Genomic DNA, 16,689 nt, shown 5'->3' with positions numbered 1-16,689 from the left:
CACGTGCTGAGATTCCTGCATTGCAGGGGGTTGGACTAGATGCCCCTTGGGATCCCTTCAATTCTGTGATTCTACAACTCCAACTTCCACCAGCCCCCGTTGATGTGGCCAATGGTCAGGAATGATGGGGAATGTTCTCCCGCAACATCGATTCCCCGCCCCTCCATTGCCCATAGCCGGCTCCAGAAAGCCAGGATTGGCCAATTCCCCGTTCCATATTGGCAACCTTGCTACCTGGTGAGGACATTTCCCTTGACCCCAGAACCTTGTGCCCTCCTCAGGCATCCTCAAGAAGAAGTGCTTGCCGCCCATCAGCGAGAAGAACAGCATCCAGCGGATCCACAACAAGCTCTCCAGCTGCCGCTCAGGGATGGTGTCATCGCACGGCTCTTCGGGGAGCGACGGCAGCCGTGGGGGAGGGCCCCCGCGCCCCCGCCAGACGCTACAGGAGCAGCTCAATGGCCTTACGCCCATCACCATGAGCATAAAGACTGGCACAGTGGATGAGGACTCTTCGGGCTCCGAGTGAGTATGGCTGAGCCTTCTCCCTGGGGGGGCGATGCCCTCCACAGCCCACTCGCCTGAGCCCGCCGCCTCTGTGGAGCCCCCTCGCCCACACCATGCCTGGTGCATCGGATCCTCCGGGCTGCGACTCCGCTGTGTCTCACCTGTCCCCAGGCTGTGCCTCTCTCAAAACGTCTCCCTGTCTGCTGCCTTGTAGCTCCTTAGATCCTTTGTAGCTTTCGCTAAACGTTCTTGCCGTTCCACTGGACCTTATTTTCACACGGGCTTGCTAAGAATCTCTACTTCTATTTCCTTTGCCTTTTCCACTCATGGGCTAGATCCTGACCTGGCACATGGCCAGGAGTGTACCTGTTTCTTCAGGAGCCACCCCATGCCCCACATCCCAATTTGGAAAAGGTGTCAAGGCAGCCTTAAAAAACAGGCTGTGTCAGCCGTCCCTTTGCCGCCCCTCGTAGGCTGGGAGGGGGGAGATTTATTGGAATGTGTGAGGAGCATGGGAACCAGTTTGCCCAGTGGGATATTGGGAGAAGATAGCATCCCGGGGCTGAGGCTAGAAGCTATAGATGAGGCATCCTTTCCTCTGGGCAATGGGCTCTGATCCTCTCAAATGCCATGTCTTTTCCTGTGTTCTTGTAAGATGCTCAGGGACTGGGCACAAGCCTGCCTTGCAGATCCTGACTTGAGCAAGTGGGTTGGGCTAGGAGCCATCCTGACCCTGGGCAGGGCTGGGTGGATGTGTGTGTGGGGGACGACGACGCTGTCCTATTCTAACTTCTTCCTCAGCTCTCTGGCACTAACCCAGCCTCTCCTCCCTTCTCTGTCTTTCTCTCGTTCTCCCCTCTCGCTTCAATCTCGCCCAGATTTCTGTTTTTTAATTTCCTCCATTAACACGCGAGCCCCGGGGGGGTGCTTTGCTCAAACCTGCTCACGACCATGCTCATGTGTTTGTGTCCCCCCCCCGTCCCCCCGTCTCGCTTTGTGTTTGATCACTGAGCAGGAGCGATGAAACCTCAATCTGACGCCAACGCCTGCACCAGGCTGTTTCCCTTGTGCTTTGGCCAGTCCGGGAGCCAGGATTGCTCTCAAACCGCAGCGAGGAATGTTGTCTCCTTCAGCCCAGCCCGGCCCAGGGAGCTGGACCCACCATACCTAGTGCCAAATGAAAACCGAGCTGCCGCCCCGGCACCTGGGGGGGAGGGGAACAGCAGGTCCCAGGAGGCGGACCTACTTGAACCGATGCACTTTGGATCATTGTGAAAACAGACAAACAAGAAACACAAACTCAACCACCTCCACGTCTTCAGGGATTTTCATGCTTTGTTGCCCAGTCTGGAACTGCTGTGTGTCTGGAATATTTTTCTCTCTTTCTTATCTATCAGAATTGGGCTGGGGGAGCCTCAGCAGTAACCACGTGCCCAGGCTTCTTGGAAATGCATTACCTGTGAAGATGCTTGCATATCTGACAATGGGGATGAGCTAGGAGCCTGTGCACTTGAAGATGGCTGCCGCCAGGGGGCACTGAAAACTGTAGGTTTTAGCATGCGAGGCAAATGTAGATGGCATCTTCCTCCTCAAATGGTAACTTGTAATTAAAGCCTGAGGGCGTGACAGACTTGGCCATGCGGGAGGGACCTGCATGAGACCTATGCTACGTGCCGCTTGGAGAAAGTAGGCAGGCTTTGCATTGAAGCTGACTCCTTCGGAGGCTCTAAGACCTCAGATGCATATAAACAAAACCAGGAGAGAGCCCTCATCCCCCTGCTCTGCAGTGTGTGTGTGTGTGTGTATCATAATCATGCTTTTTATGACCCAGTAGCATGGGCTTAAGCACACCTCCCAAGGTGCAACTAAGGCACGTTAAAACAATGTGCAGGTCAGTCTCTGGCTATATGGCACATAGGAAAGTTCGGAGCCCAAGATCTTGGTTGTGCCATGTCAATCAAACATAGAACTGAGAAGGAAAGGATCGTCTAAATAGCTTTCCCTGGACTCTGTAGACATACACTAGCGCTCCCTGCAGGTGCGCAGTACCACCTCGTCTCAAGGAAAATAAAAGGCTTTTCCTGATCTGACAGTTTTAACAGAGTGGTTGGATTGTTACAGAAACCCTGAGCCATTGTCGCAGGACGCGAATCGCCATGATGCTACCTACAGCCGTGGACTGGACAGATTTGCTGGGTCTGCTGTGGATCTAGCCCCTTCCCTGGGCCAGCCTCAGTGCCCCAGACTGCGCAGTGAGACCAGGGGCTTAGGACCTCCTCAGTGGGCCACTGTTGGCATCCGTGGAAATGCTCCATCCTGGACCAGGGCTAACATCCTTTTCAACCGTCTTTTGGTTGCGACAGCCACTCCTCTCCAAGCTCAGCCTGCCAATCCAGTGACTCGGCCCCGTGGGGATGCTCTGAGAGGCAGCCCACCAAGGTGCTGAGCGCCGTGGGTGTGGCCTGCTGAGCCGTCAGCCCATGCTGCAATTATTTTCGTAGACAATGACAAAAAGAAAAAAGTCCCACCTCCCTGCTCCTCTCAGCCAATCAGCACCTGGTCCACGTGCTGCCAGGCTGGAGCCGGGATGCTGCCTTGATGTCTCTCAATAGCGCCTGGCTCTCATGCCAACAGGGTGCTGCCTTTCTGCCTCAGAAGCCTTCATTTTTCTACACTCAGCCAAGCCTGATGCCTGCTCATAATGGGGATTTTCATGCTGGGTCCTTTTGGAAAGTACTTTTTTATAACGTTCCTTGGGGTGGGGGTGGGGGGAGAAGAGAGATTTTTCTGATAAGGGAGTTGGGGGAAGGGGGGGCGGCCGGGGGAAGAGGGGTGAAGGCACTGTTTATTTTGATGTTGTGGGTTTTTTTAAAAAAAATAATTGACCACTGCTGAAGGATGTTCTAATTTAAAAGAGATGGAAAGCCCCTTAGGGGGCTACATCTTTAGATCCGTAGCAATGTTAAGTCTCATTAGCCGGGGCTAATGCGCTTGAACTGACTTGGTCGAGGTTTGCACAATGAGGAGTTAATTGAGACTTGACCATTGCTATGGTCTGGCTTGTCAAAGGATATGGTTCCAAAAAACACACCCCAAGGCTTCTGTGTTCGTCGCCTCTAGGAATCTTGGCCATTGCCGTCAGGCCTTTTTAGTGGCCTCTGTCCTTGCCAATTCCTATCCTTTTCCTGGAATGTTTTAACATGGATGTGATTCTCATGAACCTGTGTAATGTCAGCCTGGCACTTTAGCAGCAGCCGCCCACAATGCTAAGCAGACAAGGGGGCTCCGTTCCAGCCTCTTTAATACATGGATTATCCAGAGTCTTGCTTCCAACTAGTGTCCCCGGTAAGCCCATTTAAGTGAAAGGAGAAACTGGTGTTTCCCTCGCTTCTCTATCCAAAACAATAGTATCTAATTTCCACCTGCAAGTCTATGCTGTCTTTGACATCCAGCCCCACCTGGGACAAGTTATTCTCATATCTAAAGCAAAGTGGAGACCTGTATTGAAATGAGGGTGGTCCAGACAGCAAGGGCCCACAATTCCCATTGTGTGATGCTATCTGATGGGTATTCCAGCACTAAACACAGATCAAGCAATCTCTGGACTTCCTGTCTCCTCCCGTAGGTGACCGAGGCTTCTGAGCACAGGGAACTGGGTGCAGCCCTTGGTCCTTGCTGGTTTACCAAATCATCTAGAACAAAAGCTGCATGTGCTGATCAACTTTAGACACACGGAACAATCAGAACCAATTCAGAAATGGACTAGGAGAGGCAACAAGAGGAGCTTACCCTCTCAGACTTTGCATTGCTAACTCCAAGCGAGAGCAAGCAATGTCCCGGATCTCTAGACTCCAGTGAAGTACCTGCAGAAGTCGAGGAATACCTTCTGTGGTGCTGAATTATGGCTTGGAGGGAGGACCAACAGTTACTGTTACCATGTCTTCCATAACACCGCCCCCTCCTACAGGAAAAGCTGGATGCATCTCTTCCTGCCAGCATTTGCCAAATATTTTCTCTTTCAAGGTTGCAAGACAAGCAGCTAGCTAGCAGGTGCAGCCATTCCTATTACTGAAGCTGCATGCTAGGAAAAGCTTCACCTGCTACCTTTTTCGCTTGCCATGAGACCAGGAAAGACACAGGAGTTGTACTAGGGGGGAGCTTCCAACCTGCTCCCCACCCCAATCCCTACAGTACCTCTAACCTAAGGTTTTAGCCTGCAACCCCCCTGCACAGAATAGTCTACCGTACCTTCCTATGCAAGCTCTTTCTCACGTGGAGAAAGCGCTAACTGAACAGATCTGAAAAGCAGTATTGAGGAAAGAATTATTCAGCACAAGCTCTCTCGAAGCAGCTGTTAACTTCTAGAACAAACTGTCTTCTGCCCCATTACTCTGTCCAAGACGGGGCAGAATTGGAGCGGCGAGGGCATGTCCCTCCATTTGTGACCAAGTGTTAATGAAACCTTTAAAAGCACCAGAGATTGAGGAGGCAGCAGCTCCTAGACGAAGCACCATGCAAGAACTCAGCTTCTGCTCCATTACTGCAATTTGCAAAATCTTTTTGAGTCTTAAACCTGCCGTCCGCAGAGAACCAGTTTCGCCCATCTATAGAATTTATGTGTTTGGCGTGTCTGCATTTTAATTTATTTTTTTTTACTGTTATCTTTTTGATGTGTATTCTTATATTTACTGGCAACTATCTGCCTGCTGCTGTGCCATCCTAGGGGAAGGGCTGGGACAAATTAGAGAGTCAGGGGGGTGAGAGGGGGTGGAGAAAATACCACCCTCTAAGTCCTTTGAACCAGAAGTGTTAAGTTAAAAGGTATGTGAAGTCGGGAAACGTCTAGGGAAGTACATGGAGAAGCAGCCTACTCCTGGTTAATCATCTTAAGCTGCATCCTATAGAAGGCACAGCCCGTCACATGGATCTTCCACCTGGGAGGTTAGGTAGATCGGCTGACCCTGTGGCACTCAGTCAGGGAGGGATGGGGAACCAGTGACTCTACAGATGCCACTGGACTCTGCCTCATCCCTTACCATTGGCCATGCTGGCTGGGGCTGGTGGGAGCTGGAGCCCAGCAACATCCCTGTTCCTGCACTAAATGGACCATATAATAGGAGTCGAGAGTCTGAATGAACTGGCACCTGCAGTGAAGTTGCATTTGCTGCAGACTTTGGCTCTGCTCCTTTGCACAGCTCACCACATCCTTCACTTCACAGCCACCACCGTCCCCACCTGAGCACATGTCCTTGTGGACTCAGTGTGTCAATATTAGCTCCAAAGCAGCCGACTTGTCAATCCACCACCTTCCTCTGCAATAGCCAATGGGGTCATTTTCAGCAGAGCTCAACCAGAGCCAGATACAGTTGCCTCCTTTTGCTGGTAGGGCACCAGTGCCTTGGATTGCTGCACGACAGACAGCAATTCAACAGACTTCTTTTCTGTTATTGTATCTTCAGGCTGGAAGAAGTGAATGCTACACCTGTTGGATTTCTGCCTGCCAGGTAGCTATTGAAGGTGCTGAAGTGTTACCAGGAAAGAATGGCAACTCTACTTTTCCCTAAGAAGCCTAGCTCTTCTCCCTTTTAGCAAGCCAGGGTGTAGGGGGGAGATCAGAGGGGGGAAATGTGGTGGTTTCACCTTTTGGAGGAACAAAATGTTTTAACGACTGCTGTGATGCTGGCTCTTCCCTGGAAACAAAATAGTTGAAGTGTACAGGTAGGGTTGTTAATGTAAATACTGTAGGGTTCATTCCCCTTACCTACTAAACAATAAAACCATAGTTCTGTGCAGGTGACTTCATTTCAGTTCCACACCCACACCTTGTGCTAGAGAATTGTGTCTTGGGGAAAACCAATAAGCAAGATTTGGCAGAGCTGAAGCTCTTGAGTTTTCTTACTGCTTGGGTGGATGGGGAGGAGGCAGACCAATACTGGTCTAATCTTCCAGGAGGAAACGCTGCAACACACTTTAAATATTGGGAGGCCATTGCCAAGCTCTGGTGCTAGCATGACCACTGGTAACTCACAAGAAATTCTTCAGCTCCTTGAAAACACAGCAGGTTCCTTAACTGAGCCAGTTTGTCCAGTAGGCTCCATCTGCAAAACCCACCAGTTCCAGGAAAGGCTGTATGGATAGTTCATCCATACACTCACACCCAGAGGAAGGAGGCAGCTGTTGTTACCTAGACAACAATAATATACATTCTCACCTCCCAGCACATTGCTTGACTAAGGCGGTAATAGATTTTCTGTTCCATTACTTGTGTCTCAGATCCACACATTTGTCTGATAGCTGTTCACATTACAGTATTCCATGTTCAGATTGGTTTCCTCATTGGTTTTATTTTAAAAAAGCATATTTTGTTTTATTAGAAAAGTATATATTTTAACAAAAATCAGTACAGTACAGACAGACATACCTAATCATATAGCAGAGATTCTACAAGGCTGACCTGTAGTCCCTCCAGGTAATCGTTTTGACTCCCAGTTCCCACCAGCCCTCAGCCAGTGATCATGGAGGTGTGGTTCTCTCTGTCAGCAAAGCCTTGGCCAAGTCTCCGAGGCTGCAGCTCCTCCTTCACCATGCAAGTTTGGGCCATACGTTAAAAGCACCCAGGAATGTCGTTAAAAGGGAAAGAGCAGGCAATGCTCCGTGGGTTCACACTCATCCAGCCCCAGATCTGTTCACTGCAAGGCTGAAACATAACAAAAAACAAAAACATGAACCCAGGCCCTGACAGTGATGGAGGAGATCTATGGTAGAAGCCCAGCAGGTATAAGCAGCCTCTGAAAAGAGCCTCACCTCGACTTGCCAGAGGTTGCCTTCTTGGGCAGTCGCAGCCTGCTGTTCTGGGAAGTGCCAGAAGGGACTGTCTGTTGAAATGCAGGCGCTTTAGGGGGGAGAGAAATTCAAGAGATCGGCATGTAGGAGGTCAGAACAACTGTGATGCTTTGGAAAAGGCCCATGTCCCAATAGTAGAACTACTGCATGCAAAAGGTCCCAGGTTGAATCTCCAACATCTAGAGGTAGGACTGGGAAGGACCTCTGTCTGAAACTCATCCCCAGTGCAGGCGGTTCTGAGTTAAATGGGCCAATAGGCAGTTCCTAAAAGAAGTGGGATGCGGGTGGCACTGTGGGTTAAACCACAGAGCCTAGGACTTGCCGATCAGAAGGTCGGTGGTTCAAATCCCCATGACGGGTTGAGCTCCCGTTGTTTGGTCCCTGCTCCTGCCAACCTACCAGTTCGAAAGCACGTCAAAGTGCAAGTAGATAAATAGGTACCACTCTGGCGGGAAAGTAAATGGCGTTTCCGTGCGCTGCTCTGGTTCACCAGAAGCGGCTTAGTCATGCTGGCCACATGACCCGGAAGCTGTATGCCGGCTCCCTCGGCCAATAAAGCGAGATGAGCGCCGCAACCCCAGAGTCGGCCACAACTGGACCTAATGGTCAGGGGTCCCTTTACCTTTACCTTTTGAAAGAAGTGTGCACTTGCCAGGACAATTTTAGTTCAGCCATTTCACTCTGTGTTTCCCGGCTTGGTTTGGGGGTTTGTTCATGGTTTCCAGGGATGGAAACGGCTTGGAACAAAGTTGGAAATTGCAGCTGAAGTTGTTTAGTTGAAACCTGAATGATCTGAAGGTGTGTACACACCCACACACCAAGTGATGGCACCTTGAGAGCCAGTCGTAAATAAATATGCAAATAATGGGAGGAAGGGAACACAGTCCAGAGGCAGAGCAGTGTACTGATACAGGTCATGCTAATGGACCTATATCCGATTGAGCACCAGCATTTGCTCCACAGGAGTCCAGCCATATTATTCACAGCTGAGGGACGCTTGGGTGTCCTGCCTTCCTAGAAGCACCTTTGCAAACAGGACCACTAGGAAAGGGCCACAGCAGAGCATCTACCTTGCATGCAGGTTGCCCCAGGTTCAATCCCTGTCACATCCAGGTAGCCTTGGGAAAGATGCCTGGAATCCTAGAGAGCTGCTTCCATTCACTCTAGGCTGTACTGAGCTAGAAGGACCAGCAGTCTGACTGCATAAGGCAGGTTCCTATTTTCCCACCAGCTTCCTTCAAAACCCTGTCAGTGTTTTCTTCCCTTTCCTCCCAGATGATCCTTCCTGCCAGATCCCACTTCCAAATCCAGTGACTTAAGCTGCCTGGGTCATTCTGGAACTGCATGCTTACTGTTAGAGTTTAACACCGGCAGTCTGCTTGCCAGCCCAGACTTGGCCGTGTTCCTGGTTCGAATCTCACGACAACTGCTGTGAGGCTTGTAGCTGGCCTGCAATTGTGGGGCGCTGCCACCCATACTTGTCACCTGACCTGCAGAGAAAAAGAGAAAGCAGGCATAAACAGATATGTTGATAAGGAGCGACCAGCAGAGGTTGGGCACTTAGCAGTTGTGGGAGAAGAGACAGAAGTGTCTTACGGCACACATAGACTTTCTGAACAAGCATGAAACAAAAGTCAGACAGTTTTCACAGCAGGGGCAAACAAGCTATGGGAGCCCTCTAAGAATCTGCACAGGGACCAAATCACACATTTCCAAATAAGTTAAATAGTATCTTCTGCTGCAGACACGAAGCCTTCAAGACCAGACGTTTAAGTACTAAGCACCTGGTAAATAATGGGTGTGCCAGGTTAAGAACTGAATTTTATAATTTTACTGCACGTTACTATACATATATACTCAGAAGTCAGTCCTATTGGGCCTCATTCAAGTGACGAAGTTCCACTAGGAGAAGCTAAAACAACAGGGTTCTCCCCTGTGCCTCCCAAAATTGGCTGGCAGCTTTGGGGAAACCCAAGAACAGCACATGGCGGACCATTCTGCCCAGCAAGCTGAAAAGCTTGCACTGGCAGAATTATTGCCATAGCACTACTTTGAATCGAATTCCTCCCAATGGGTTCAATGGGACTTACTGCCAGGTAAGGGTGAATAGGATTGCAAGCTCAGTCTGCATCAGCAAGGCAACTCTTACGCCCAATTCTGTGCTCTGGTGTCTTCATACTGGGCACTGACCTTTCATGGGAGTGGGAGGGAGAAGAAGACTAAATCCAAATGATGCACCGTCTACCACAACTTACTTGCATTTGCCTTTGGGAGATGCGCCACCTTTTCTGGAGCAACAGAGGCCTTCTTCACAGGACCAGTCTTCAGCGGATCCAGCCTGGGGCCCAGCCTTGCTTTTGCATATGGTACTGGTTTTTTACCTTTGCTAGGTGGATCCTGAAGGCCAAGCTAATGCAGCAAGATTTTTAAAAGAAGAGCAAGCTATGTCAAAAGCAGCCACCACTATGGTTATTTCTCCCTAGTCAAGTGGGGAGAATGCAAAAAAGGAAATGGAATGCTTAACATTAACAGCAGTTGCACTGGAGTACATCAGGCCTCGCTGCAATGGCTGCATGTGTGTGGACAAACTGAGTTGCACAAGTAACATGCAGGAGTTCCATTTCCAGGATGTACATTCACATTAACAAAGGTAAACAGTGCTAGGCACGCCTGTAGAGGTTAGTTTAGGGAACCTATATTCTGCATACTGTTAAAGAACATAAGAACCCTCCTAGATGAGGCCAATGGCCCACCTAGTCCAGCATCCTGCTCTCATCACAGCCAACTTGTGGGAAGACACAAAGCAGGACCTGAGCACAACAGCGCCCTCCCTGCCTGCGATTCCCAACCACTGACATGCAGAGACCAGTGTTTGAAACTCCCATTGTTCCAGGTGCATTTTGCGACAGGGAATTTCATTAGCATGAGCAGTTTCTGAGCTCTGGGTGCAGTACTGAGCCTAAGATTTCAGATTAAAACTGCAAAGTAGAAGGAAAGGAGGACCTTTTTCTACCTCCCCACTTCCAGGTACTCTCTGAAGACTGGAGAAGAGACCCTCTCAAGAATATTAGGGGGGTGGACAGGGGAAGGACTAGAGCATGTGAAAAATGAACTCTGGCTGCAGTTCATTCATTTTCAGCTTTGTATTCTTGTTATAAAAAAGCACGCCTAGATATTCCGTTGTTGCGCCCCTAACCTAGATTTAAGGAGCCATTTTGCTCCTAGCTTTCATATCTCGGTTTCATTGGAGGTGGAATCCTAGCCATTGTGGTTAGCAGCCATTAACAGTCCCACCCCTCCACTAATTTGTTAAAGACATCCAAGCAGGTGGGGATCACTACCTCGTGTGGGAGTGAATAGTTCAACTATGCACAGTGTGAAGAAGTGCTTTGTCCTGAATATTTTTGCACTGAAAGACATGCCTAATTCTACCCTGCCTGCTGTGTGTGCCACTCCTTGGTACTGCCCATCAGAAATACCTGGGATCCCTCCGAAGAAGAGGCCTTGCCAGAAGATTTCTCTGTTTCCCTCCAAGGTCCCTGCCTGTTGGTTTGAAGGGGAGGCCTCAGACTTGGCAGGGGCTTCTTATTTTGCGTGGGAAGGGTGGGTGGAGTTGATCTTTCCTTCCTGCTGCACCTGGTAGTTGTCTGCGACAAAAGACACAAGAAACAGGCTGGAGCTTTGGAAAAGAAGTGGGAACAAGCTATACACCTCTGAGAAGGACAACTTGGAACCCTGGAGCCTTCTGCGTGAAGGTGCCCTTTTACATTCCTCTGCTCCCAGGCTGTTTCTCAGCCCTGGGAAATTACTCAACAGAACGTGGGTTGGAGATCAGATTCAGGAGAAGATCCCTCATCAAATGCAAGTGTAAACAGCATGATTCATAGGGCATTTGCAGCTACAGAAACTGACTGTGTGTCTTATTAGAAACAAGTCCCATTTAGTTCACTGGGAATTATGCCAAGCTAAGTGGGCACAGAGTTGCAGACTGAGTCACAGCTAAGAGTAATTGGCACATGCAAGCTCAGGAAGAGAATTGGGATCAAAGCCAGGGATTCCCCGAGCACACACTTTGTGCTCCAAATGAAATTTGCATTGGTCCTGCTCCTGCCACTGTACCTTTTTAATGTCCAGAGATTTCGTTGCTGCCAGTGACTTGAGTGGCTGATTGGGTCTGGATTTCTTGGGGAGCTGGTTGTTGGGGATGCAGGCATTTGATTTATTCTGGCGTCTTTTGGGAACAGGTGGGTCTGCAACACAGGAAGTAGGACTTCCCATCTCTGGAAGCGGAGCTTTGGGGGAACCTACAGAACAGCAGCTTTCGGGTCCAACGGTTGGCAGCAGGGCTTGCAAAGGGCTGTTGCTCACGTTGAATGTCCTTCGTCTGGCGGCCCTGGAGTCCTTCCTCACCGCATGCAAAGATTCAATGGAGGGCAAAGGCTCAAAATCTGGAACCATCTCAAGCCTCGTCTCAGAGGTGCCGTTCTCCTTCTCCAGCAGCTCACACCCCTCCATCAGTGCAGCCAGCCTGTTGGCTTCGCTCATCATCTCCTCTAGCTTTTCGGGACTCAGAGGGCTCCACAGCAAGGCCTTGCCTTCACTCTCCCCCCCAAAAATGTTCGTGTCAATTGACTGGGCAGCACACGTTTCACTGGATTCTGTGGGGCAAATGCCAGAGACCTCTTCCTCCTCCTCTTGTCTGAAGCAAGAAAGTCAAGAATCAACAGGGAACCGCATTGGGCAAAATATACAAGCACTGTGCAAAAAGGAATGCAATGAGAGAGGCTTCCCATCCCACAGAAGAATTCAAAGCATTGGTTTTGGCATAAAATCTGAATAAAGCTTGAGAACGGTAGTGCTTCTTCTTCCTTTTTTTAAATTCCTTTTTATTAAATTTTCCACTTTAACAATCCAATCAAGTCACATTAAATATTCCAAATTATACATATACATATCAAATAATCTGAATATTCTGCCAAATTACAAATTTTTAATAGGACTTCCCATGCTTCAAGTTCGGAGGGTTCTGATCATCTCATACTTCTGAACGCTAGTGCTTCAAATGACTAGTCTTTGATTTCTGATTAGAAATGTATTATTTTATTAACACAGCAATCTGCAGGAGGTTGGACTAGATGACCCTCGAGTCCCTTCCAACTCTACAATTCTATGATTCTATGGCACTGGAAGGTTTGGATGTGGCCGGGGTGTCCTTCTGCCTAGCCCCAGCCAGCTGGCCTCAGCCTCTGCTGCTGGGAGAAGCCCCATCCAAGTGGGGAAGAGAAGCTGCCACCAGCTGCACCCCCCAAAGCCAGCACAAATCCCCAAAGCAGGGAGTTTCTGGAGCAGGACTGGGCTGGCACAGGGTCTGCTGGTTCCTGTTGGCAACAGACCTGATCCAGCCTCTTTGCTGAGTCAGCTGGCACAGCAAGCAGGCATTCTTTCCTCTCCCTTTCACCCTGGCTGGCGGAAGCAGCAGGGCTGTGGAAGTGGCAATGACTGAGTCACTCCATCAAGCCCCACCGCTGTGGGCCAGGATCTTGGACTGGCCCCTTACTGAGAAACAAAACTTATAGACTGCCCTTCACTTCAAAGTAATCACAGGGTGGTTGCCAACCAGGGTGGATAAAAATCAATGATTTTTAAAAAAATAATAATAATAAAAATCAGAGTTTTTAAATATTTAAATCGGATTATTTTTTTAAAATCAGATTTTTAAAATGATTTTTGGACGAAAAATCTTTCTAAAGATAGTTTTCTATTTAATTTATATTATAGTCCAAAGGCTCATCAGGAAATAAGGATTTGTTTTAAGTTTTTCATGTGTGCAGAAATAAGTATGTTTCAACCAGGCATTGCAAGCTTCTCCAGGGAGAAGAGTGTTCTAAAGCAGGAAAGTGACTACAGTGGTACTGTGGTTCCCAAATGGCTTGGCTCCTGAACAAATCAGCTCCCGAACGTCGCAAACCCAGAAGTATTGTTCTGGCTTGCAAACGTTTTTGGGAAGCCAAACGTCTGTTTCGGCTGTCAGCATTGTTTCCAGGGTCAATCAGAAGCAACACCTTGGTTTGCAAACGTTTTGGAAGTCGAACAGACTTCCAGAACGGATTGAGTTCGGGAACCAAGGTACCACTGCACAGCAAAAGGATGCTGCACATTACATTTGGACCTACAGAAATTGTTTCCATCAGAACCTGCTTACAGCTGTGCCACGTCATTCTGTTCCAGTGTCTCCCTACAAAAGGAATGGGGCAGGTCTTTCTACGCAGGCGATTGATCCATTGATACATACTAGCAGTGCAGACAGACTTTAAGCAAGCACTGCAGCCTTGCTACAGATTCTGACAGACCTGCTTAATGAAGCCTTACAGTAGCTATTTACAGATTTGGGGGTGGGACAGAAGTCGCCTGTGTACTGCCACATACCCCAATTTATATCACCAGGGATTAGATTTGTCAATGAACCTTACCCGTCAAAAGAAGAAGACTGACTAAAATCCAGTCTCTCATCAATAATAAATTTTATATCTGGAGAAAAAGAATAAATCATTATTATTACAAGTACTCACTGAGCCCTGACTACCTACCTGCTCATATTACCAACTTTATGCAGGAATCACCACAATTACCACCTCCATACAAGCCGGAATCCTCCCAGTGAAAGGTAATTCCTGGCTTGCAGTAGAACTGAGATTTTCTCAGTTAAAATGCTTGGGTATTGAAGATGCCATCCCCAAAACTGTGTGGGGAATATTTTGCAGAACAGGGAATTAAAACACGTGTATATTCTTGACCCACTTCCCATGAATATGTACTGAGAATGGTAGAAAGTCAGAATACCGATGCTAAGGGAAGCTGAACTTGTACAACTAACAGCCTGGCCCTATGCAGAATTAGATGCACCCAAGTTAACTGAAATCACTGGATTAGGTCACCTAGTTCTATAGAAGATCTGGCAGCAAGATGTGCTCTAAATATCGCATGACATAAAAATAATAAAACTCCACTTCCTCAAAATATTTCAGTTTACATGCAGCCCCTGTGTGCATAATTTATATATATATATGTGTGTGTATATATATATATATATATATATATATATATATATATATATATATTGGGGTAGGGAGAAGATTGTTGATATAAAATTCAGAAATGAGTTGCTTTGGACCTAAGTAGTATACACTGAACTAGTCAGAAACCAAAATCAATGCATCCAGTTAGAAAGTTGTGAGTAGCAATTCACACACACACACACACACACAAACTAGGCCAAACCATGACTTAGCATGAATGAGCAAACATGAGCTGTTCCTTCAGTTCTGCTGCTCTGGGCTAAACCATACTTTGGCTTAGCATTACATTCAAACCTTGAACAAAAGTTATAGCTCATGCTTTGTCTGGAGTGATACAAACTATGAGCTTGGATTCATACCTAGTGTTAAGCCAAACCATAGCTTAGCCCTAAATTGGTGGCAGCAGCAGGACCAGGGAAGAGGTGAAGCAGCTGTGATCTTTGCTACAGGAACCCACACATTTGCTTGTTTGTAGTAAGTCATGGTTTGCCTTAATGTTACATATGAATCATGTCATAGAGTGCAACGGATATTCCAGTGCTCACCTTCGTTTGGCCACTCCATGTTTTTCAGGAACCATCCTACATGAAAATAGCATGAATTTGGGTTTGGCTTGATAAGTTTTGGGTTTGATTTGGTTTGTGAAATTTATGCTGCGAATTGGTTACCAGAAAGTGTTGACAAACAGTGAAAGAAAGACAAATACAACATTTTGCTGTAGTTCATTACTAGAAACCTAATTTGGTACATTTTTTTAGTAGAAGCTGCAGATTTGTATTTTTCTCTCTGCATTTTCTCACCTGCTGTTCCTCTCCCTCCACTCCCCCTACTTCCCATATCCTATTTCCATTTGTAACCTACTTAGAAACAGCTTTCTGAATTGTAGCTAGGCTAGCCTGCTTAGCAGCAATAAAGGTCCTTATGGGATATAAGGTAGCTGTACCTCCGATACGCCTCTCTCCTCCGTCTCGAATCACCAGTGGCTTTTCTGGTTTTAAAGGGAGAGCAATCACCGGGCGTTCACTCCAACATTAAGTATGCAAAAGCACCTCCCATTGCCGCTGCAAATAAAGCCTTTTCCGGTCCTCTCTCCCCGCGGGTTTGCTTTTTTGTGAGAAGTCTTAAAAAGATGAATTCCAAAGCATGCTCACTGTATGGTGGCTTTGAAGCTAGTCGTAATTAAAGGTATCCTGGATCCTTCCCGCCCCAACTGAATAAAATGCAGATAGCAGTGTTGACATGAGTCCGGACGGGGCAACCAGCAATATCCGCTCATTTTTCCTTCTCCATTAATTCTGCAATGCAGCCCCATTGCCCGTGAGTCTAAGGTAGACGCCAGCATTCAGACTAACCAGACTTGTTTTAGAAGTGCATTCATCACTTATCTGCCCTAAGTTTGGTAGCGAGGGATGTTTGGGGCTTCTCCCGCTCATTGCCATAATGTTTATAAACACTGGCAAATGCTTCTGTGTCGGGACCGATGTCTCTGATCTTCTCTCTTGCCTTAGTCAAACCACTGACGGGAGTTTGCTTTCTCCAAGGCACGCTTCATGGAAAGGTGCAAGGCGCTGCTGGCATTGCGCCGATGACTAAAGATGTGTTTCTTTGCTCAGAGGATTTAGGAGCCTCTGCTATTTGAATACCCGGTTTTACTGCTTCGTGGATGTTAACATGACATTTGGGTTGCTTTATTCTGTCGTGCATAGCATTCCTATCGTTTTAAGTAAATGAGTCGAACGTTTTCTCTAAATAAGCCCCTCTGCGTTCAGTGAGGACTTCAGTTCCTAGATAAACGTGCATCGGATAGCAGCCCTAACTCCTGAGTAAAGTAAACATGCTTTTAGGACTGGGCTGTTAAGGGGGAAAGAAAAAAAGACGCAGCTGCTGATGGGCGTGTTAGTTTTGCCCGAAAGCGGTTACAGGCAAGAATTCCGAATTGCGAGCCCCCCCCCCGCTCCGGCCGCAGGGAAATCCAGCGCCGCAGAACCCATTCACGTGCGGGCCCAGCCGCCATGCGACATGCAACCCCTTCCCGCCGGCGCGGGCATTTCCTCCCGCTCGCTCTCACCGCGAAGCTCCGGCGCTTTGGCAAGCGTTCAGAAGAGAAGCATAAACAAATTCGAATTTCCCCTCCCGCCTCGACGTCACAAAGACCAGCTTCGTTCCTGCGCGCTGATTGGCCCGAGGCTTGCGGGAACTTGTCCGCCGCGCCTCGGCCTTCGTTTCCCCGAGAGCGAGGGGACGGCATACGCAGCTGCACCGG

General features: G+C 48.3%; 2 protein-coding genes across 10 annotated transcripts in view; one reads left to right on the top strand and one right to left on the bottom strand.

The window, feature by feature from the left end:
• The window catches only part of CELSR2 (cadherin EGF LAG seven-pass G-type receptor 2), a 110,913-nt gene extending 104,616 nt beyond the window's left edge, over positions 1-6,297 (top strand). The window contains exons 34-35 of one of the 2 annotated variants that reach the window (XM_053392861.1): positions 282-525; positions 1,523-6,297. In XM_053392861.1, the coding sequence (XP_053248836.1) occupies positions 282-525; positions 1,523-1,544 (266 nt within the window). In that variant the 3' untranslated portion in view covers positions 1,545-6,297. Of the gene's footprint in view, positions 1-281; positions 526-1,385 lie in introns of both variants that reach the window. The other variant, XM_053392860.1, reaches the window with a different exon arrangement.
• Positions 6,298-6,833: 536 nt separating this feature from the next.
• On the bottom strand, positions 6,834-16,639 carry PSRC1 (proline and serine rich coiled-coil 1). 8 transcript variants are annotated; one of them, XM_053392864.1, is made up of 9 exons: positions 16,495-16,639; positions 14,972-15,007; positions 13,821-13,878; positions 11,470-12,049; positions 10,830-10,997; positions 9,606-9,759; positions 8,703-8,840; positions 7,312-7,399; positions 6,834-7,204 (listed from the first exon to the last, which is right to left on the bottom strand). In XM_053392864.1, the coding sequence occupies exons 2-9, from the start codon at positions 14,988-14,990 to the stop codon at positions 7,174-7,176; spliced, it is 1,236 nt and encodes a 411-aa protein (XP_053248839.1). In that variant the 5' UTR covers positions 14,991-15,007; positions 16,495-16,639; the 3' UTR covers positions 6,834-7,173. The 8 variants fall into 8 exon arrangements, with proteins under 8 accessions (XP_053248839.1, XP_053248837.1, XP_053248838.1 ...); XM_053392862.1 differs by having other exon boundaries at positions 14,972-15,079; positions 16,495-16,631; XM_053392863.1 differs by lacking the exon at positions 16,495-16,639 and adding an exon at positions 15,370-15,775 and having other exon boundaries at positions 14,972-15,079.
• Between the last annotated feature and the right edge of the window lie 50 nt (positions 16,640-16,689).

Source organism: Podarcis raffonei, chromosome 6, assembly GCF_027172205.1.
Source record: "Podarcis raffonei isolate rPodRaf1 chromosome 6, rPodRaf1.pri, whole genome shotgun sequence".
NCBI classification, from domain to species: domain Eukaryota; kingdom Metazoa; phylum Chordata; class Lepidosauria; order Squamata; family Lacertidae; genus Podarcis; species Podarcis raffonei.
Note: the sequence above shows the minus strand (reverse complement) of the source record. Positions and strands in the feature narration are given on the sequence as shown.

What these genes read in the sequence shown, in the direction of transcription:
- PSRC1 (XM_053392864.1), bottom strand. An exon ending in GCCGGTGTTAAACTCTAACA is followed by an intron (nt 7,400 to 8,702) that starts GTAAGCATGCAG and finishes TCCCCCCTAAAG; the next exon opens with CGCCTGCATTTCAACAGACA. An exon ending in GCAACCTCTGGCAAGTCGAG is followed by an intron (nt 7,205 to 7,311) that starts GTGAGGCTCTTT and finishes GTTATGTTTCAG; the next exon opens with CCTTGCAGTGAACAGATCTG.